The 22,016-nt window shown below is 47.3% G+C and overlaps 2 protein-coding genes across 2 annotated transcripts in view; one reads left to right on the top strand and one right to left on the bottom strand.

The window, feature by feature from the left end:
- The window catches only part of SUPT16H (SPT16 homolog, facilitates chromatin remodeling subunit), a 48,573-nt gene extending 30,561 nt beyond the window's left edge, over window positions 1-18,012 (top strand). Inside the window, exons 16-26 of the mRNA XM_087714189.1 lie at window positions 229-364; window positions 534-660; window positions 1,886-2,004; window positions 5,078-5,203; window positions 5,320-5,432; window positions 6,426-6,501; window positions 7,594-7,763; window positions 10,544-10,673; window positions 11,611-11,740; window positions 13,114-13,191; window positions 16,459-18,012. Coding sequence (XP_087570315.1) covers window positions 229-364; window positions 534-660; window positions 1,886-2,004; window positions 5,078-5,203; window positions 5,320-5,432; window positions 6,426-6,501; window positions 7,594-7,763; window positions 10,544-10,673; window positions 11,611-11,740; window positions 13,114-13,191; window positions 16,459-16,622 — 1,369 coding nt within the window. The 3' untranslated portion in view covers window positions 16,623-18,012. The remainder of the gene's footprint in view (window positions 1-228; window positions 365-533; window positions 661-1,885; window positions 2,005-5,077; window positions 5,204-5,319; window positions 5,433-6,425; window positions 6,502-7,593; window positions 7,764-10,543; window positions 10,674-11,610; window positions 11,741-13,113; window positions 13,192-16,458) is intronic.
- RPGRIP1 (RPGR interacting protein 1) overlaps window positions 17,885-22,016 on the bottom strand; it is a 67,539-nt gene continuing 63,407 nt past the window's right edge. The window contains exon 24 of the mRNA XM_087714190.1: window positions 17,885-18,021. Within this exon, the coding sequence (XP_087570316.1) occupies window positions 17,897-18,021 (125 nt within the window). The 3' untranslated portion in view covers window positions 17,885-17,896. The remainder of the gene's footprint in view (window positions 18,022-22,016) is intronic.

The raw sequence follows: 22,016 nt of genomic DNA, 5'->3' as shown, positions 1-22,016 counted from the left end.
TGTGCTGGTACAGACATTTGCAGGACTGCTTGCTTCTTCTTTACTTGTGGACTCAGTGCCTTCTTCCTGACTTCATGGATTCCATGTTTGTTCCTCGTTTCATGGACTCATTTCCTTGTTCCTTTGTTTTGCTGGGCACAGCCAGGGGCTGCCATGTTTGGTATGGCAGCCCCTGGCTTTGGTATCATCACTGGCTGCTTGCTAATGCTAACACTGCTCTTCCTTCAGAACATACCGAGCATCCAATATAAAAACACCTGGGGAGCAGATGGTCCCAGCGCTCAATCTACAGAACGCCTTCCGTATCATCAAGGAGGTGCAGAAGCGTTATAAAACCCGGGAAGCTGAGGAGAAAGAAAAGGAGGTGAGCCAAATTTCCAGGCAAGCATCTCCTGAAGGTGGCTGGAGAAAGCAAAGTGTGTTGGTTGGAGGAGATGTTTGCTGAGATCAACAACCAGGAGAGGGCACCTTTGGAAGACACAGAGGCTCCTTGAGCAGAAGCAGTTGAACCTTTTTTTTTCTTTTTTCTGCAGGGAATTGTCAAACAAGACTCTCTGGTGATCAACCTCAACCGCAGCAATCCAAAACTGAAGGACCTCTACATCCGCCCCAACATTGCCCAGAAGCGGATGCAAGGATCACTGGAAGCCCACGTCAACGGTAATTGCGAGATGAACAGAGCTGTGCCTCTGGGAAGGACAACCCCTTAGACTTTTTTTAAGGCCAGGTAGTTCAAAAGCAGAACATTGAAAGAGGTTCCTCTGAGCTTCACCATCATCTCTTGAGCAACCCCATCCCTAGAATTTTGCCCAGCCAGTTTTCCCAAGTTTGTATCTTCCATATTTCCATGCCTGAACGGTGCGTTGGCTCTGGCTTGATGACCCTGGTGATGGTCTCTGCTCCAGCGGTTCAAGCCCCAGCCCTGCGTGGCAGAGTGAACTCCCATCACTCACCCCGACTTCAGCCCAGCTAGCAGTTCCATGCAAGTAGATAAATAGGTACCACTTTGGTGGGGAGACGAGCTGGTGCTTCGTGCAGGCAGTCAGATTCCTGCTGGCTTCTGAACCTTCCCGATTGCGATGCTGGTTTCCGAGGCAGCTCCGGTCAAGGGATGACGCCGCAGGAAGAGACACTTTTCTTTCGTTCTGGTGTGAAGCTAGCTTGCCCTACTGTGGCACACCTCGGGAAGTGTGCAAATGCATCCCAGAACAGAGCTACCATGTTTCCCTGAAAATATGACATGTCCTGATAATAAGGCCATGCCAGATTTTTGGGGTGGGCAAAAAAAATAAGCCCCTTGGACAATCCCCCCCCCCCCTCGGCCAGGCAGAGTGCCACTCACCGCCCTAGCGGTATCCTGAATCCCCGAGGCCATGGGGGGTGGGTAAAGGCACTCACATGACTTGGCGCCTTTGGGATACCGCTAGGGTGGTGAGTTGTGCTCTGCTTGGCCAGAGGGGGGTGGGGGTTGCTGGGCAGCTGCTCATGTGCATGGTCACCTCATGGCTGCTGTGTTGCGCTGCTGCGACAGTGCAACATAGCCGTTCGGCCCTAGCGCTGTGCCCAGCTCTTCGGGAGCCCACTCAGAAGAGAGCAGCCACCTGGCAACTCCAAAGCAATACCCTCCCTCGCCCCGATAATAAGACCCAGGTCATATTTTGGAAGTCAAAAGAAAATAATACCCTGTCTTATTTTTGGAGAAACACGATTGTCAATTGGCAGGCAAACCACTACTCTGCATTGGCATTGTAGTCTTCTGACTAATGGAACCACGCCATACTCTAAATAAAATAAATAAAAATGAATTTCCATGCCCAGGGAGGTTCTGCTGGCGTTTCCAATCTGACAACCCAGATTGGGCCTCATTGCAGTTTTTCCTCCATAGGCTTTCGTTTCACCTCCGTGCGGGGGGACAAAGTGGACATCCTCTACAACAACATCAAACACGCCGTGTTCCAGCCCTGCGACGGGGAGATGATCATCGTCCTTCACTTCCATCTGAAGGTAACCCTTGCGCCTCGGAGAGGGTGGAGGGCCGAGAAGATCCTCGCAGGTGGGAAGCGGGTAGCAAAGGACAGACGAGGCCCTCGGTTTTCTCCATGAATGCGACCTGCTGTGTTTGAGCTTTCTGCAAGCCTTTTCTGCCTGGTGCTTCGCAGTGTTGTGCAAGTCCTCAAACCGATGGGTGCATTTCCTGCCTAGCGCAGCCTCATGCAGATCTTTGGAAGGCTGGTAGAGAGCTCTTGGTGGGGGGGAGGCAACCAAAAAAAAAAGACCCGTTTTTCTCAAAAAAGGGCTTTTTTTTTGCAAAGGGTGCTCCTGGGGGCTGGAAAATACAAGTGCAGCCTCCCAAACCCTCTGCAAGTCCATTTTAAGAGCCAAGGTGGCGCAGTGGTTAAATGCAGCACTGCAGGCTACTGCTAGATCAGCAGGTCAGCGGTTCAAATCTCACCGGCTCAGGGTTGACTCAGCCTTCCATCCTTCCGAGGTGGGTAAAATGAGGACCCAGATTGTTGGGGGCAATATGCTGACTCTCTGTAAACCGCTTAGAGAGGCCTGAAAGGCCTATGAAGCGGTATATAAGTCTACTGCTATTGCTGCTATTTTGCAAAGGGGGTGGGGGTTCGGTAGGGCAAAAATGCTGTGTTTATTGTATAAGACACACCCAGATTTTCATCCTCTTTTTTTGGTGGAAAAAGGTTTGTCTTTTTTTTTAAGTAATTTTTTTTATTTTCAAACAAACACACAAAACAACATAAAAACCTCTTCAACCGCATACAGTGTGTCGATTAGTTACAAGATCTTTCTGCGTCCTTTTCATAGTCATCACTTGAGCTTTATCAAAAATCACATATTGTCAATCAAATATCTTTGTATACATCATTATTATACTTCATTTGTTTAATTATCACTATTGTTTCTCCATTTTAAACAAGGTATTCTAAATATCCATTTATATTATAATTATTCATTATATCATCTTCAATGTATCCAAAAATAAAGAATTTTTTATATCCTATTCTAAATCATTCTATTATTTTAGCATTAATAACATTCTCTAATAATTTTCAATTCCATGTTTTTTCCATTATTAGTATCATCAATCTAATATACATGTATACAAATTGTTATAATAGTTAAACATCCATTAAGCATAGCTATCATTACATCCTTTTTATGAGGCATATTAAATTTGAAGTAAGTTTATATTATGGCATTTCATTACATCATCCTGAAATCATCCAATGATATTACATCTTTATATTCTATTCTATATAGAAGTATTTATCTTTTATAAAAAGTCTTTTCAACATCATCTCCATCATCCTCACTTACAGTTTGTATAAAATTTCATATTATCAATCTAGTATATATAAATGCTTTGTTATCATTATTGATCATTTATTTGACTGTAGCTATTATTACTTTATCTTATACATATTACTCAAAGTTTAACTATATTTAACTAAATGTTATTGTGACATTTCATTTCATTTCATCATCCTGTATCCTTCCAGAAATACTGCAGTCCAACATCTCTTGCCATTTGTAGGATCTGTATTCTAAGTGTTTTCTTGATAAGTCTTATGTGGACTTCTCTTGACAACTTGTTGTTCATTGGATATCTTATAAAGATTTGAAACCCTCCATCTGTTCCTTTCATCAGCTTGACTTTTGTTATCACTGGTGGTTCTGCCGAAATTACTCATTGTTTCTGCCAAATTTTCTCCGCTTTCTTCATCTATGTTTTGACATCTGAGATAGAGTTCCAGTTCATCGATCTCTCCTTTCCGTATTTCGCATTTATCATTTCCCTCCGCACTCAATTTGTTGTCAGTGTCAACAATTTTCTTATCACTGTCATATGTCTCTGTGATTTTTTTTGAACTCTGTCCTCAAATTTCATCATTGTTTTACTCTTCCCTCTGTACTTTCTGTATTTTGATCTATAATTTCAAGTCTCTCTTCAATTCTCTCTGTGATTATTAAGACTTTTTGAATTTCTAACATAATTTTTTGCAATGTTAGTCTCTCTTCTTCATATTGTGCCATTTTTCCAAGTTATAAACACTGCCACTAAAACATCCAAGTCTTTTGCTAGGTTTCAAACAAATTTAGTGAAGTTTTTCAGGTCAAAGCTTTCTCTTTCCTTCAAAGAAACGTTTTCCACTGACCCTTTCAGTAAACAAAACCAATAGCTTTGTAATATCAGATGTTGCTAAGCCTCTAGCTTCTAGATGGCAGTGCTACATCTTTTCCCTCTGTTTTTGCCTCTCTTTTCTAAGCTCCGAACTCCGGAAGAGAAAAAAAAATTGTTTAAAGATTACGATCCGGCCGAGTCTTGTGAGGAAAGGGGCTTTTAATCCATTAATACAAAAATGTGGGAAAAATATAGAGGAAGAAGGGGAAAAAAAGACCAGTCCAGTTTAAAAGTAAGAGGCATTTGTAAAAAGTCCATCCATAGAAAAGCAAAATTAAAGTGGAAAAGATAACACAATAGTTTTAAACCAGGGTTAATTTGTCGCTTTCATTCTGTCTTCAATTTTATTTTAACTCTTAAGTCTTTTGGGTTTTTCTCACCATTTTGACACACTGTCTCTCCTGTACTGCTTCCATTTCAGGGGCTTGTCCCAACCTTCTGCACCCATGGGTGCTTGTCTTGTAGCTGGCAAAAAGAGCTTTCTCTGGATCAGCCAGAGACTTTGTGATGCCCCTGAGATCAGCAGGATATGCCCTTCTCTATCATCGTTCCTTCAGAACGGTTTAGATCCAAAAAGGATCGTCCAGCAATAGAGATATCGACAGCAATCCTGGAGCCCCAAGATTGCATGTTGTGTCGTAGTGACGTCAAGCCCCGCCTCCGGGAAAATGATGTGTCTTATGCTCCAAAAAATATGGTCATTTGGTAATGACAGTCTGCCAAAAAACAACCAAGTTTAGAGAGCACCAAGGAGATTTTGTTCTTCCCCCATCCCCTACAAAATCCAGTAGAAGATTACTCCCACTCTTACCCAAGCACAGATTATAATTCTGTACAGTCCTGAAGCTTTTATCAGTCCCCTCTCTGCCCTTCCAGAATGCTATCATGTTCGGGAAGAAACGCCACACGGACGTGCAATTTTACACGGAGGTGGGCGAAATCACCACCGATTTGGGCAAGCACCAGCACATGCACGATCGGGACGACCTCTACGCCGAGCAGGTGAGGGAAAGAGGCTGCTTGAAACCCTGATGGGGGGGGGGGGTGGACAGGGAAAGCTGGGAAGCCGGGAGACCAGTTGGGGGGCCATGTTGACTGACTGATCCTCTTCGGCCCAGATGGAACGGGAGATGAGACACAAGCTGAAAACAGCCTTCAAGAATTTCATTGAGAAGGTAGAAGGTCTGACTAAGGAGGAATTGGAATTCGAGATTCCCTTCCGAGAGCTGGGGTAAGGACCGTCGATGATCTGGTAGCTTTTGTTGGCAGAGGGAGGGTGGGTGGGTAGACAGACAGACAGAGTGAGTGAGTGAGTGAGTGAGTGAGTTCACTTGAGAAAGAGAATGTGTGTGCAGGCTTCAAGGCACGTTGAGATGGGCGGTAGATAGATATAGATGAGGGGTGTCAAACTCGATTTTATTGAGGGTTGGATCAGGTTTATGTTTGACCTCGGGGGGGGGGGACAGGGGACATGTCGGGGTGATGCCAGCTTGTTGTCACTCTTGTCGGGGGCGCCTGTGGTGGCCCAAGCCCTCTGCCAGTCAAAACTGGCTCCCAAGATTCGTTTTGTGGACGGAGTTCCCAAACTACGCCACCTTCCTGCAACCCTCTGCCAGTGAAAATGGAGCATCCCCCCCCCCAACTCTGTTTTCACTGGCAGAGGCACTGCAAGTCGGTCCTTTGGTGTTTCCAGGGTGGCCCCGCGGGTCAGATCTAAGCACCCCAGATCTGGCCCACGGGCGTTGAGTTTGACACCCCGATATAGAGGAATAGACAGATGAGAGAGGGAGGGAAGAGAGAGAGATAGTAGATCTCATATACCGTGTTTTCCCAAAAATAAGACAGGATCTTATTTTCTTTTGACCCTTGAAATAAGTGCTTTGCCTTATTTTTAGGGAGGTCTTATTATTTTTGAGGTGCAGGAGATGGTGAGCACGGTCACATCTTGGCAGCTGCTGTGTTGCAATATTTTGGGGGAGGGAGTATTTTCTCATGCGCTCAAAAGCCCGATTGGGCTTATTATCCAGTCTTATTTTCCGGGAAACAGGGTACTTATTTTGGTGCCCAAAAGAAAATAAGACCCGGTCTTATTTTCCGGGAAACACGGGTACTATCTATCAATATGGTAGGGCTAATCTCTGATTCCGTTTGAGATTTTATGTACATCTTTCCTATAAGGGGCTTATCACTATCTGCTCTTTGCCTCCTTCCTCTCATGTGAAAGGTTCAACGGCGCCCCCTACCGAAGCACCTGCCTACTCCAGCCGACCAGCAGTGCCCTGGTGAATTGTACTGAATGGGTGAGTGCTCGTTTGCTTGGTGAGAGGGAGGATATAAACGGATGGTCTCAGGGGGTGGGTTTTTTTAGATCTGGCCTTCAGAGCTTAGAAAGTGGCAATTCTGACACACTGGCAGGAGATGCCCTAGCACCCACATAGAGTAATTGGTTCCTAGACCTTCTCAAATCCTCATGTGTCTATCATCTCTTGATCTGCATTCCCGTTAAGTGATATTTGCTGACAGTTGTCTTCAATATGCTAAGATTATGGTAACATGGTAGGAGACGGTGGCTGGTGAGGTTAGGACGCTGGGATGGAGGTTATATAGCAAGACTGTGTTCGAGACCCGAGTGCTGTCATCGGGCAGGGTTGAGCTCCCGTCCTTTGCTCCAGTTCGTGCCGGAAACATGAAAAGAGGCCCAAACTGGGTCTCTCCCGGGCAACGGCGATGACCCAGCTCATCCTTTCAGCTGGAAGCACCTCAGTGCTTCTGACACCAGAGTGATGCCACGTTAGCATGGTCAGGATTTGAGAAGAAAAGTCTGTGACCATTGTAGTCTAGGGCAAGGGGCTCCAAATTTGGCAATTTTAAGACTTTGTGGACTTCAAGTCCCAGAATTCCTCAGCCAGCCATGTCCGGCTGGGGAATTCTGGGAGTTGAAGTCCACACGTCTTAAAATTGCTAAGTCTGGAGACTCCTGATCTAGAGCAGGGGTGTCAAACTGGATTTCTTTGAGGACTGGATAAGCATTGTAGTTTTCCGGGGGGGGGGGTGATTCTCCATGGGCCAGAGGTGGTGGGGGAAATGGGGTGGACGCCTCTTGCAGCACCCTGCTGGCCAAAACGGAGTGAGGGGGAGCTGCATACAGCCCCCTCTGCCCCGTTTTTGGCCTGAATGGCCTCTTGCAGCACTCTGCCAGCCAAAAGCGGGCTGCGTGGAGGTGTTGCAGGGCCTCGATGTGGCCCATTTTTGGCCGGCAGGGTGCTGCTGGAGGCAGGGGAGGGCACACGGGCCTTGAGGTGACACCTCTGAATTAGAGCATCGCTCCCATGCTATCCAATGTCTCAAAGGTTTGGAAGACCAATCAGATTTCCCTCCCTCCCTCCCTGCAGCCTCCATTTGTGGTAACGCTGGACGAGGTGGAACTGATCCATTTTGAACGGGTGCAGTTCCACCTGAAGAACTTCGACATGGTCATCGTTTACAAGGACTACAGCAAGAAGGTCACGATGATCAACGCCATCCCTGTGGCCTCGCTCGACCCCATCAAGGAGTGGCTCAAGTGAGTATGGACACAGGCGGCGTATCTCCTGCATTAGTATCATTTTCCCCTGATTGGTAATTGTTGAGGTGTTAAGAGACCTTCAAGGTCCCTTCTAACCCATGAGGTTTATCATCTTCATGGCATCCGTCCAGACCAAGGATGCCAAACTCAAGGCCCATGGGCCGAATCCAGCCCACAATGTGGTCAGATCCAGCCTACAAGGCCGTCCTTGTCTACCCAATGTGAAGAGGAAAGATTGAGCCAGCATGGCTTCGGCCCAGTGCAAAGAGGAAAGATCCGGTCAGCATAGCTTTGGCCCGGTCTACTCAGCGCGAAGGGGAAAGATCAGGCCTGCGGGCCAGATTCGGCCCATGATGGGGCTGGATCCGGCCCATGATGGGGCCGGATCCGGCCCACAGGGCCATCCTGGTCTACCCAATGTGAAGAGGAAAGTGTGGTTTAAGCCCAGTCTACCCAGCAGGAAGAGGAAAGTTCAGGCCCGCGGGCCGAATACGGCTCAGATTTGGTCGGATCCGGCCGGCAATTTACCCCATGCAAAGAGGAAAGATTGGGCCAGCGTGGCTTCGGCCCAGTCTGACCAACGCGAAGAGGAAACATGGCAGCAGTTTGGGGAGTGGCATCAAGCTGGCCACGCCCACCCAGTTGCTCCCCCCCCCCCCCCGGGGGGGTAGGTCAGGCAAAGCCCTGATGCAGCCCTCAATGAAATTGAGTTTGACACACTGATCCGGACTGTCTGAAGAACCATCTCATCCCAATGGGAGTGACCCACCCCACTTTTGCTGACCATATTATGGACCCCATCAAGTCAAGGAATTTCAGCTGATTGGGTCCAGAAGAAGAGGCTATTCTGCTCTTTGGCACATTGTACTCCCCGAGGTAGGATTCGCGCTCACCCTTTTGATGTTTCTCAAGGACTGGGACCTCAATGGGGGTACCCCATCCTGGAGGCGGCTATCAGACTAACAGAAGAACCCCATGTTTCCCCAGCTGCTTTGGGTTCCGTTCCCCTCATCTTTCCATTCTAAATTATCATTGTTTGTTTAATCTATTGACCACTTGCCTTACTCCAGGGCAACTCTGGGTAGCCATGAAATTATAGTTTTTATCATTTTAATGTTTACTGGTTTTTAATGTTTGTAAATGGCCCAGTCGCCTCTAAACAAGATGGGCAGTGCACAAATCAAGACACTGATGGATTTGATCCCAAATTCCAATGAATTGGTGGCAAAGAGGATCCCAAAGGTGCTTTTTTTCAAGAGGCAACTGGAAGAATCTTGTTTTTTCTGCTGAAAATGTTTCGCTTCTCATCCAAGAAGCTTCTTCAGCTCTGCCTGGATGGTGGGAAATGGAAGGACTTATATTCCTTGCAGACAAGCTGGTCATTTGCATCATTTTTAGAGAGTCCTTGAGGCCACTTGGAGTCCCAAAGTTGCTTTTTCAAGAGGCAACTGGAAAAATCTTGTTTTTTCTGCTGAAAATGTTTCGCTTCTCATCCAAGAAGCTTCTTCAGCTCTGACTGGATGGTGGGAAATGGAAGGACTTATATTCCTTGCAGACAAGCTGGTCATTTGCATCCTTCCTAGAGAAGCGTTTCTCAACCTTGGGGACTTTAAATCCTGGGGACTTCAACTCCTAGAATCCCCCAGCCAGCACAGCTGGCTGGGGAAATTCTGGGAGTTGAAGTCCACAGGACTTAAAGTCCCCAAGATTGAGAAACACTGTTCTAGAGAGTCGTTGAGGTCACCTGGAAGTTTATGAGGGTCACCTGAGTAGCGTAAATGGGTGTGGAGCCTTTTGGGAACTGTTGAAAGGGTTCCTGTAACCTGCCGTTATTTTTTTCTGAAAATCCGTTCATATTCCCACCACATTCAACAGTGTTCATCAGAAAGTACCTCCTTAAATGTCTATGGAGATTTCCCAGGCATGCAGGTCACAATTGTCCCAAAGGTGCTTTTTTGTTTCAAGAGACAACTGGACTTCCTTGTTTTTCTTAGAAGACGTTTCACTGTCTGCAAGGAGTATCAATCCTTCCCTTCCCCACCATCCAGTCAGAGTTGAAGAAGCTTCTTGGGTGAGAAGCGAAACGTCTTCCAAGAAAAAAAACAAACCAGAAAGTCCAGTTGCCTCTTGAAAAAGCAACTTTGGGACTCCAAGCGGCCTCAGTGACTCTCTAAAAGGATGCAAATGACCAGCTGTCTGCAAGGAGTATAATCCTTCCCTTCCCGACTATCCAGTCAGAGTTGAAGAAGTTTCTTGGGTGAGAAGCGAAACGTCTTCAAAAAGAAAAAAACCCAGAAAGTCCAGTTGCCTCTTGAAAAAAGCAATTTTGGGACTCCAAGCGGCCTCATGGATTCTCTAGAAGGATGCAAATGACCAGCTGTTCTGCAAGGAGTATCAATCCTTCCCTTCCCCACCATCCAGTCAGAACTGAAGAAGCTTCTTGGAGGAGAAGCGAAACGTCTTCCAAGAAAAGAAAACCAGAAAGTCCAATTGCCTCTTGACAAAAGGGATATTTTAGATAATACCCCCCCCCCAACCCCTCAAAATACTTGTTCTTCTGAAAGGCAATGTTTCCACTGAGATGCCCCTGTTATATTCTTCCTCCAGCGCCAGGGAGAAATCCAAGGGGAGTGGTTACAGCCTCACTAGTTTGAGTTTAGCCCAGAAATGAAAACACATTCACGCCTGGCTTTGTGAACACGGCTAATTTTGAAAAGTGGGCGTGAGGAAGGCTGCACACTCATCTCTTTGTCTTCCTTTTTTTCATCTTCAATCAGCTCTTGCGACATTAAATACACCGAAGGGGTACAATCCCTCAACTGGACCAAAATCATGAAAACAATTGTGGACGACCCGGAAGGCTTTTTTGAGCAAGGCGGCTGGTCGTTCCTCGAGCCAGAGGGAGAGGTATGCTGGGTGAACCAACCTGGGTTGAATGGATGTGGGCAACACACACACACACACACACACACACACACACCTCAATTCACAATCACTTTCTTTGAAAGGTAGAGGGGTGTCAGTGCCAAAGATTGAAAGAATGATTTGAGGATGGGGAAACTTGTCGGTTGGTTTTGGCTTGGATTGATTGGGTTCGGTTGGGTTGGATGTTATATGAGTAGCGTGATGTGGCATGTTATATAATCTGTATATATAAAAATGGTTCTCTGTCTGTGTGTTCCAGCATAACTCTGGAACGCCTCACACAATTTCAACCAAACGTGGTACACAGATGACTTATTCTCTGGAAGCAAATGCGGTGGGGCAAGACATCTTAATACCCCTTGGGAGAGGGTGGTGTTCTGTTGTGCCTTCAAATGGCTTCTACTGTACTACTATAAAATGGCTTCTACAGTACAGCACAGTAGAGTTGCCATGGTAGCGGCTTCACAGTACTCCACAAGGGGACTCCCTCAGATAAGGGGGGAAATCCAACATTAGAAATTACGTTTGGCCCAGACATTTTCCCCCTATAAATAAATACCCGGACAACACCGGGTTTTTGTAATATATTTTTATAGTGTATGGATTGCAGGATATTTGTCTAGCAAATCTAGAATTATAGCATACCTTCCTCACCTCAGGCATAACTCTTTCATCGGGGTCCTAAATCTGTAGCGCGCGCACACGCACACACACACACACACACACACACACACACACACGTTGTCTTCCATTAACAGATTGGAATTGTTCACGTTCTTGTAATGTAGTGTTGGGTTTTGAACCCAGAGAGGGGAACAATCCTTGTCCGGTACGAAGCCCCCAAATTCATAAAGGAGTTGCAAGCTGAAGGCCTGGGTTTCCTTAAGAGACGCCATTCCTGTTCCCCTTTCCTTCCCAGGGAAGTGATGCTGAAGCTGGGGAATCTGAGTCCGAAATAGAGGACGAGACTTTCAACCCTTCTGAGGAAGAGTATGAAGAGGAGGAGGAGGACAGTGATGAAGACTACTCTTCCGAGGCAGAAGAATCAGGTGAGGAAAGGAGGAGGGTCACTCTGGACTTCTCTGGAGGATTCCTTCCCTTGTCATGTAGGTGCTCTCTACCCCTCTCCCTTCCCTCCCTCCCCCTTTCCTCTCTCCCTCTCTGTTCCTTTCCCTCCCTCTCTCACCCTCTTTCTCCCTCCCTCTTTCCCTCCCTCTGTCTCTTTCCCTCCTCTTTCCCCTCCCTCTCCCTCTCTCTCTGCCCCCTTTCCCCTCTCTCCCTTCCCCCTTCTCCCCCTCTCCCCTTCATTCTCCTTCTTTCCCTCCCTCTGTCTCTTCCCCCTCTCTCTCCCCTTTTTTCTGCCCCTCTTTTCCCCTCTCGTTCTCTTCCCTCCCCCTCTTTCTCCCCCTCTCCCCTTCTTTCTCTCTCCCTCCTTCCCTCCCTCTGTCTCTTTCCCTTCCCTTTCCCCTCTCTCCCCTTTTTTCTGCCTCTCTTTTCCCCTCTCATTCTCTTCCCTCTCTCTCCCCCTCTTTTCCCCCCTCTCCCCTTCTTTCTCCTTCCTCTTGTCTCTTTCCCTCCCCTTTTCCCCCTCTCCCCTTTTTTCTGCCCCTCTTTTCCCCTCTCATTCTCTTTCCTCCTCCTCTCTCCCTCTTTCTCCCCCCTCTCCCCTTCTTTCTCCTTCCCTCTATCTCTTTCCCTCCCCTTTCCCTTCACTCTCCCTCTCTCTCTCTGCCCCCTTTTCCCCCTCTCGCTCTCTTCCTTCCCTCTCTCCCCCTCTTTCTCCCCCTCTCCCCTTCTTTCTTCCTTCCCTCCCTCTGTCTCTTTCCCCCATCTCTCTCCCCTTTTTTCTGTCCCTCTGTTGTAATATAGTTCCTTGTGTAGGTGTGTGTCCCCCATTGTCCAGTTCATACTAGGGCCTGCAGAGTCACGCTGAATCACACAGGAGAAAACAAACTCCTAAAAAGCCATAACATCCTGATAGTGAATAACATAACATTCTGAGATGTGCCTTACCATTGACGTCCAGGATTTGACCATATATAGACTGAGCAGTAGATTAGAAATTGTACTTTTACAGGCTGTTTTTAACCACATGCTGATTGCTCCTCCTGCCTTTGTCCTATCTCAATAAAAGGGGCTCTCAGACCCCCAATCTGGGTTGCTCCATCCCGATAAAGTTCGTGTCCTGTCTTTTCTCAACATTGGCCTCATGGACGACCCACGGGAACATCACATTTGGTAGCAGAGGATGGTTATGTTACATCCCTCATTCTCCCTCCCTCTTTCCCCCCTCTCTCCCCTTCTCTCTGCCCCCCTTTTCCCCTCTGGCTCTCTTCTCTCCCTCTTTCCACCCATCTCTCTCCCTCTCCCTTTTGCTCCTTCAAGATGTATATAATTCTGAGTCTTGTCTTCTCTTTCACAGACTACTCCAAAGAGTCCCTGGGCAGCGAGGAGGAAAGCGGGAAAGATTGGGACGAACTGGAGGAAGAAGCACGGAAAGGTAAACCTCCTTTCCTCTCCAGTTCTCCGTTGGAAACCTCTTGGGACAAACCTGGGCTTATGAAGCTGCTTTGTGGCTGATTTTTAGGTTTTTTTTTTCCATCCTTCCATTCATTCGTTCAATGTATCTGGACGCTCAACTCAAACATTGTGACTGTTTTCTCAACACAGAGAAGGGAAAATTAAACTCAGGCACATGGCTTCAGCCAATCCAGAAATCGGTAGCACAAGTGTCAGGGTTCCAAATAGCATCCAAAATTAAATCCGAGTCCGAGGCAAAGGATTCCTCAAAGTTCCAATTTATTAAACGAGCCATGTTGGCACATCTGGGGAAACCTAAATCTGTAAGCTTCCCGGTTTTCCAGCCCAGTTGAAAGTTCAAGATCCTGCCCCTACAACCCACAAGTTCATCACATGGTCCAATCTCCTACCGCCACGAAGACGAGATTCCTCCCATCCAGTTCCGGCCAGATGCAGAAACAAAGATGGCCTTGAGTTTCTAAGAAGAATGTTGTTATGGCTACACATCATTCAACTCCGTATAATTCCCCCCTCCCATTTTCCCACAATAGAAAGTAGACAGTAGAAAGTATGGCAGGACTGAAATTCAAAAGAAAAGATGGCTTGCAAGCAGGACAAGTAGATCCAGCTGCACCTCGTGGCGGCTATCTAACAGCACCACTTTACAATTCATTGATTGCCTGTGGGTTTCCGAGTGGAATTCAGGATCTGGTTTGTCACCCTCCTGGCAAAAGGCCAAGTGCTTGTGGGATCTCCTCTCCCCCAAACCCCTCAGTCAATCCAATAAGATCTGAGAGTTGGCATGCTGTAGGATCCATTCTCTTTAAGCCAAGGGTGGGCAATTAATTTTTCCAAGGAGCCACATTTGAAACTTGGACTGTTGTGGAGGGACGAACCAATCCTGCGTACCAGACAAGGGTAGCCCAATGGGCCATATATGGCCCAGGAGCCAAGGAATACCCAGGTCTGTCTTAAGCAGTGCCACCTTGGGGGATGCAAAAGATAATCCTGCTCTGTGGCTGCCTTAGGTCTCATCCAAAGGGCCCCCATCCTGTGGGCCTTGCGTAAGGCTTTTCTGCCAGGCATTGGCAGGAACCAATATTCGAGGATTATTTTGATCGTCGTGTTGGCTGATGCCATTTGTACCGTGAACCTTGCTATATGTTAGCCTCCTGTGTTGAATTGGAACGCCGCTTCAGAGTCGTTTTCGTGTGGGCAGCCATACAAATCAAATTGTTCGGACTTAGGCTTCCCGAGGAAGCATAAATCACCGTCCCAAAAAAACCTCTTGTATTTACATGGCTGTGAATTATGGTCATTCACAGTCCTTGAGGCTTCTCAAACAGTCTGTGAAGATCCAGACAGATGTCTGCTCGAGTTGCCGCAGTCTTTCAGGAGAATGTTGATAAGCGTCCACCTTTATCTCCCTTGAAAGGCTGTCAGAGACCTAATTGCCAATGAGTTTTGCAAGGCCAAACGTAGCGCAGAGTCAAACGGAACTTCTCAAAGCTTGAACGGACCAGATGAACTAATTACAATGCCATACAATAGCAGAGTTGGAAGGGACCTTGGAGGTCTTCTAGTCCAACCCCCTGCCTAGGCAGGAAACCCTATACCGTTTCAGACAAATGGCTATCCAACATCTCCTTAAAGACTTCCAGTGTTGGGGCATTCACAACTTCCGGAGGCAACTTTTGTTCTACTGATTAATTGTTCTCACTGTCAGGAAATTTCTCCTCAGTTCTAAGTTGCTTCTCTCCTTGATTAATTGCTTCCTGCAAAGGCTCACGTCCTGTTCGCTCCTCTTATGGGAGGGGCCAATCATCTCCAAGCCTTACTCCTGAGTCGACCCTATTTTCTTAATTATTCTTACCTTCTGGGAGCTCTGAGCATGCGCACACTGGGAACAGGCTCCCCCTGTTCCTCTGCCTCGCTGATGTCAGACTCCAGAGGCTTAGGGAGGCAGCACATAACTCCCAGATGGCCCTGGCCCCCATCTCTACCTCTAACGCAGAGCCCTCGTCCAAGACTTCCCCAGAATCCAGGACTGGCCCAGGTTCCTCCCCAGCCTCCTCACTTTCCGACTCTGCTGCTGGCAAACCACAACCCAAATCATAGAAACGGTCTTCATTCAACCAGCGTGATTCACGAGGAATAAATAGAATATTCATCCATCACGTAGAACTGCCAATGAGCCCAACCAAAGAAACTCTTCAAAGACCGTCCCCCGCCCACACTGACAGGCAAGACACCAGAATATAAACTGACAGCAAACAGCACTCCTTACCAGCACTGATGATGTTGCCTAGTTAGGCTAACGAAACGCCTGCAGGAAAACAAGCAAGCTCAGAGAGCACCAAGCACCCCTCCTGTATAGAGTAGGATAACGGAATTGGAAGGGACTTTCTAGGTCAGGGGCGTCATGTGATGTATTGCGACTTTCCCCCTTCGCTAAACCGGGCGTGGGGGCGTCCAGCACGGGACGCATCCTGCCTGCGGGCCACACGTTTGACAGCTCTGTTCTAGGTCTTCTAGTCCAGCCTCCTGCTCAAGCAGGAGCCCCTGTAATCTTTTTGTCGGCGCATGCTGAAAGCAATACGCATGCGACACACACCTCTGAGCCCCGTTTTGGGCCTAGTAGGACTCCCTGCAGCCTCCTGGGAGCAAAAATGGGCTGCAAGGGGGCAAGCGCTGCACACACACACACAGTGCCCCGTAGGCCTCTCTGAAGCAACCTGGGAGCAAAAACAGGCCATGGAGGGGGGGCGCCAGCACCCCTACGCATGTGCGTTTGTCTCCCACATTCGTCTTGCCCCGCCCCCGTGCATGCGTGGTAGACCAGAAAATCAGCTGGCCGGTGGATTGCGCATCGACAGTGGAGCTGAGGTGGGGCGATGGCTTGCATGCCTGCAGAGAGGGCTGTGCCATAGGTCCGCCACCATGGCCCTATACCATTTCAGACAAGTGGTTATCCAATTTCTTCTTGAAACCCTCCCGTGTTGGAGCCCCCACAACTTCTGGAGGCATATCTTTCCCCCGATTAATTGTTCTAACTGTCAGGAAATTTCTCAGTTCTAAGTTGCTTCTCTCCTTGATTAGTTTCCACCCTTTGCTTCTTGTCCTGCCCTCAGCTACTTTGGAGAAGAGGCAGGGACCCCTCTGCTTTGCGATAACGCTGATCAAACTGCTATCCTGTCACCCGTAGCTCTGTGGAGGTCCTGACATCTCCCTTTCCCTTCCTTTGCAGCTGATCGGGAGAGTCGGTACGAGGAGGAGGAGGAGCGCACCCTGAGCCGCAAGAGGAAGGTCCCCCCCTCCCAGAGTTCGGGACACCACCGCAGCTCCCACCGCAGCTCCCACAGTCGCAGCCCCGGCCGAAGTTCCGCCCCGCCGAAGAAGAAGAGGAAGTAGATTGGGGGATGTCAAACCTTTCCCATCAGTCAGTTGGAGGGGTGGGGGGAGGCGGGGAAAATTTTGAGGGCTACAGAGGCCTCCCTCCCTCCAGCCAGTCTTTAGGGTCCCGGGAGAGGTGGTCAGCTCCTCCACACAAACTCTGTTCTTGGTTTTTTGTTTTTTTCCCACCTTTCCCACATCCATACCCCTTCCGGCTCCCTTGTTTTGTTTCTCTGGAGCACATTTCGGGTTATTTCATTTTTTTTCTTCCCCGCGTCTTTTCCGAACCGTTTCGCATGGACCAATCCGCTGCGAGAGAATTCCAAGCCATGTTCACAAATGGACAAAAAAAAACCCGGTGCCGGGGCAGAGGAGGCACAGAAGGCCGTCTTGGGCGAGACTCAGGAATGGGGGAGTGACTTGACCATACTTCTCTGCAGCTTCCACTGCCCCTCTCTTTCCTGCTCTTCTCCCTGGGGAGAGGAGTATATTCGCTCCGAACCCCCTTCTGTATAGGGACTCTCCCCCCATTCCTCCCCCCCCAATATCCCCCCTGGGTCTGCATCCTCGGAAACCGGATTGACTTTGTAAAGTATTTACACCCATGTCAAGAACTCAAAGGTTCAAGCCAACTTCTCGTTCTGTGGGCGTTTCGAATCGACAAGGAAAAGTGGAATCGCGCTGCGCTTTTCCGGCGGAAGCGACAACAGGAAGTCCACCTTGGGACTGTGATGGAAAGGAATACGCAACCAAGCTTCCCTAAAAGACACACGCAAGCAGGACTAGGAGATTAGGACACAAGCGAAAGAAAAGATTCTTGCTTCTTTCTATTCTTTATTTTATTTTATCCCCCTCCCCTTCACGGGATCTTCTCCCTCCCCTTTTTCTAACTGTCAAGCTCCCTGTTTGTATTTATCTGTTTCCAGGGTCGCTGCCTAGGTATCCAGTGAACGAGCGTCGGAAGGGGGGGGGGGGCGTAGAGGGAACGGAAGAAATGCATTGTCTGCCCTGACCCTCCCTTGTTTCCTTCGGGTGGGTGGGTGGGTCGGGCTCCACCTGATCCACGCCAGGGAGGGAGGGTGGGGGGCATGGGGCTTTCTCGACTTTTTCTTTTCCTTTTTTTCTTTCGTAGCCGTTAGCACTCTTGATATTTTTGACTTTGGAGACAAACTGAACAATAAAAATGTTTTTTTTTTAACAAAATTAAAAAAAAAAAAAGATTTGGAAAGTTTATTTTGCTGCCTTGATCCCCGGCTCCGAAGAAACCCTCATTTTTCATAACGGAAGCCTGTTCATCCCTCTTCGGTTTCACCTCCCGGCCATTCCCCAGTACGGTAGATGGCGCACAGCGCAGCCGCCGCTTCAACAGAAACTTTCAGGTTCCCAATGTTGGTGACGTGGTCTAAAGAACTCAAAACTGGGTGATAAGAAATGAAAAGTACAAGATAGTGTTTACCGATCTGGAGATCATGCGCGAAGTGGGTGAGAGGAAGAAGAAGAGAAAAACAACTGGAATATTTTCAAGTTGAACATGGGAACTTTCTGATCCTACTGATACCCAGTTTCCCCGAAAATAAGATCCACCTGGAAAATAAGCCCTAGCATGATTTTTCTGGATGTTCATAATATAAGCCCTGCCCCCAAAATAAGCCGCAGTAAAGAGTGTTGGCCAGTTGGATACATTTAGTAACGTATTTTCCCAAAAATAAGGCCTAATAACGTCTTTTGGAGCAGAAGTTAATCTACAATTTGGTCTTATTTTCAGAGAAACATGGGTAGTAACTGGTATCAGCCTATACTTGGCAGCAGGGGTGAAGTGCTACTGCTTTGTGCGAACCAGTAGAGACAATTGTCCTTGGTTCTGCAAACTGGTAGTAAAAAAAAAAGCTTCCGAGGATCAGCCGCGTGATCGCTGGAAGCTTTTCTTCTTTTTAAAGCAATTTTTCCCTGCCCAAACCAGCCGGGGGAAAAAATGCTTTAAAAAGTGGAGGCGGGGGGGGGGGGGGGGGAAGCTTCTGACGATTGTGTGGCTCACAGCTGATCCTCGGAAGCTTTTTCCCCCGCTTTTTAAAGCCTGCCGGTTTGGGCGAATAGAAAAAAATGCCTTTATAATAAAAGCAATACACTTATACAGGTAGTCCTCGACCAGTGGTGGGTTGCAGGCGGTACGCCGGGAGCACCGGATACCATTCCAGTACGGTACTCCGGATGGCCCACCCGCTCACCGTCCCTATCTGTATTTGAGCTCTTTGGCACTTCTGTGCACGCGCATGCTGCACGGCACTCCGACGAGCAACTGGAGTGTTGCGGAGGGATGACGGAGCGTTGCATGAGGTAACGCATGCGCGAACTGCACATGTGCACGCATGTTGCGCATGTTCATGTGGCCATCAGGCATCGTTGCACCGTGATCCAGAACCCACCACTATCCTCGACCTACATCCACAATCGAGCCCCAAAATTCTGTTGTTAAGTGAGACATTTGTGAAATGTGTTTTGCCCCATTTCAGGACCTTCCTTGCCTCCGTTGTTAAGTGGATCACTGCAGTTGGTACATCAGTCACCCGGTTGTTAAGTGACCTTCCCCATTGCCTTTGTCAGCAGGTTGTAAAAAGGTGATCGCATGACCCCGGGACCCACGTCGTAAATATGAATCAATTGCCACAGATAGGAATTTTGATCACATGGGAATGCGGGAAAGGTTGTAACTGAAAAACAGTTGTAAGTCTTTTTTTCAATGCTGTTGTAACTCTGAACAGTCCTTAAACAAACTTATAAATCAAGGATTACCTGTATTGTGTACATGGCATACACTTGAATTGGAATAGAGCTGGAAGGGACCTTAGAGATCTTCTAGTCCAACCCCCTGCTCAAGCAGGAGAGCCTATACCACGACTTAAACTGTTAGTGACCGTTCAAAGTTACAACGGCACTGAAATGTTTGTACCCATCAATTTAATTTCCTGTAGCTTGTCCTCAAGTTACAACTACAATTGTGTCCCAAATTTCTGTTGCTGTTGGAAACATTTCTTAAGTGAATTTCGCCCGGTTTTTACAACCTTTCTTGTCATTGTTAATTAGTATTATGGTTGTTAAGTGAATCTGTCTTCCCCATTGACCTTGCTTGTCAGAAGGTTGCAAAAGGGGACCGTCACAAATATGAGACAAGTTGCCAAGTGTCCGAATTTTCACCGTGTGGCCATGGGAATGATGCAACAGTCATAAGTGAAAAACGGTCCTACAGGTGAAACTCAAAAAATTAGAATATCGTGCAAAAGTTCATTTATTCCAATAATGCAACTTAAAAGGTGAAACTAATATATGAGATAGACTCATTACATGCAAAGCAAGATAGTTCAAGCCGTGATTTGTCATCATTGTGATGATGATGGCTTACAGCTCCTGAAAACCCCAAATCCACCATCTCAGAAAATTAGAATATTGTGAAAAGGTGCAATATTCTGGGCTCAAAGTGTCCCACTTTAATCAGCTAATTAAGCCATAACACCTGCAAAGGGTTCCTGATCCTTTAAATGGTCTCTCAGTCTGGTTCAGTAGCAATCACTATCATGGGAAAGACTTCTGACCTGACAGTTGTGCAGAAAACCATCACTGACACCCTCCATAAGGAGGGAAAGCCTCAAAAGATAATTGCAAAAGAAGTTGGATGTTCCCAAAGTGTTGCATCAAAGCACATTGATAGAAAGTTATGTGGAAGGGAAAAGTGTGGAAGAAAAAGGTACACAAGGAGCAGGGATGACCGCAGCCTGGAGAGGATTGTCAGGAAAAGGCCATTCCAAAGTGTTGGGGACTTTCACAAGGAGTGGACTGAGGCTGGAGTCAGTGCAGCAAGGGCCACCACAGACAGACGGATCCTGGACATGGGCTTCAAATGTTGTATTCCTCTTGTCAAGCCACTCCTGAACAACAAACAACATCAGAAGCGTCTTACCTGGGCTAAAGAAAAACAGATCTGGTCTGTTGCTCAATGGTCCAAAGTCCTCTTTTCTGATGAGAGCAACTTTTGCATCTCATTTGGAAACCAAGGACCCAGAGGATGGAGGAAGAATGGAGAGGCACACACTGCAAGATGCTTGAAGTCCAGTGTGAAGTTTCCACAGTCTGTGTTGATTTGGGGAGCCATGTCATCTGCTGGTGTTGGTCCACTGTGCTTCATTAAGTCCAGGGTCAACGCAGCCATCTACCAGGAGATTTTGGAGCACTTCATGCTTCCTTCCACAGACGAGCTTTATGGGGATGCTGACTTCTTTTTCCAGCAGGACTTGGCACCTGCCCACACTGCCAAAAGCACCAAAACCTGGTTCAATGACTGGGATTACTGTGCTTGATTGGCCAGCAAACTCGCCTGACCTGAACCCCGTAGAGAATCTATGGGGCATTGCCAAGAGAAAGATGAGAGACATGAGACAGAACAATGCAGAAGAGCTGAAGGCCGCTATTGAAGCATCCTGGTCTTCCGTAACACCTCAGCAGTGCCACAGGCTGATAGCTTCCATGCCACACCACATTGAGGCAGTAATTGCTGCAAAAGGGGCCCAAACCAAGTACTGAGTACATATGCATGCTTATACTTTTCAGAGGTCCGATATTGTTCTATGTACAATCCTTGTTTTATTGATTGCATGTAATATTCTAATTTTCTGAGATGGTGGATTTGGGGTTTTCATGAGCTGAAAGCCATAATTATCACAATTATGACAAATCACAGCTTGAATTATCTTGCTTTGCATGTAATGAGTCTATCTCATATATTAGTTTCACCTTTTAAGTTGCATTACTGGAATAAATGAACTTTTGCACGATATTCTAATTTTTCGAGTTTCACCTGTAAGTCACTTTTTTCAGTGCTGTTGTAAATTTGAACAGTCACTAAATGAACTGTTTTAAGTTGAGGACTACCTGTATTCCAATACTCTCAAATTTAAATTAAACTAGCTGATAACCCGATGTTGCCTGGCTATTTATTCATCCTAATCCAGAAAGGAAAAGGAATGAATTGGAGCTATAGTGTCATTTCAACAGCCCAGGCATTCCAGAGTTATGCTAGAACACACGCAGACAGACACACATACATTCCTAAGGGGTGTCTTATCCCCACCGTAATTCCAAAGAGTAAGTCATCTGTGTACAAAGTCATTTCAGCGGCACAGGCATTCCAGAGTTACTGTATGCTGGAACACACACACACACACCGAGGAGTGTTAGGGGTGTCTTACCCCCCACGGTATTTGTTTCCAGGGAGTAAGTCATTTGTGTACCAGGTTTGGTTGAAATTGGTCGAGGCGATCCAGAGTTATGCTGGAACACGCAAACACACACCCATGTATAGATAGATAGATTAAGCTATCCAAACCTCAGGTGAAAACTCTGCTTCTGTTCTTATTTTTATTT

This window comes from Thamnophis sirtalis, unplaced genomic scaffold (genome assembly GCF_051295495.1).
Source record: "Thamnophis sirtalis isolate CommonGarterSnake01/CBP01778 unplaced genomic scaffold, rThaSir2_p1.2 scaffold_4, whole genome shotgun sequence".
Taxonomy (NCBI): domain Eukaryota; kingdom Metazoa; phylum Chordata; class Lepidosauria; order Squamata; family Natricidae; genus Thamnophis; species Thamnophis sirtalis.
Note: the sequence above shows the minus strand (reverse complement) of the source record. Positions and strands in the feature narration are given on the sequence as shown.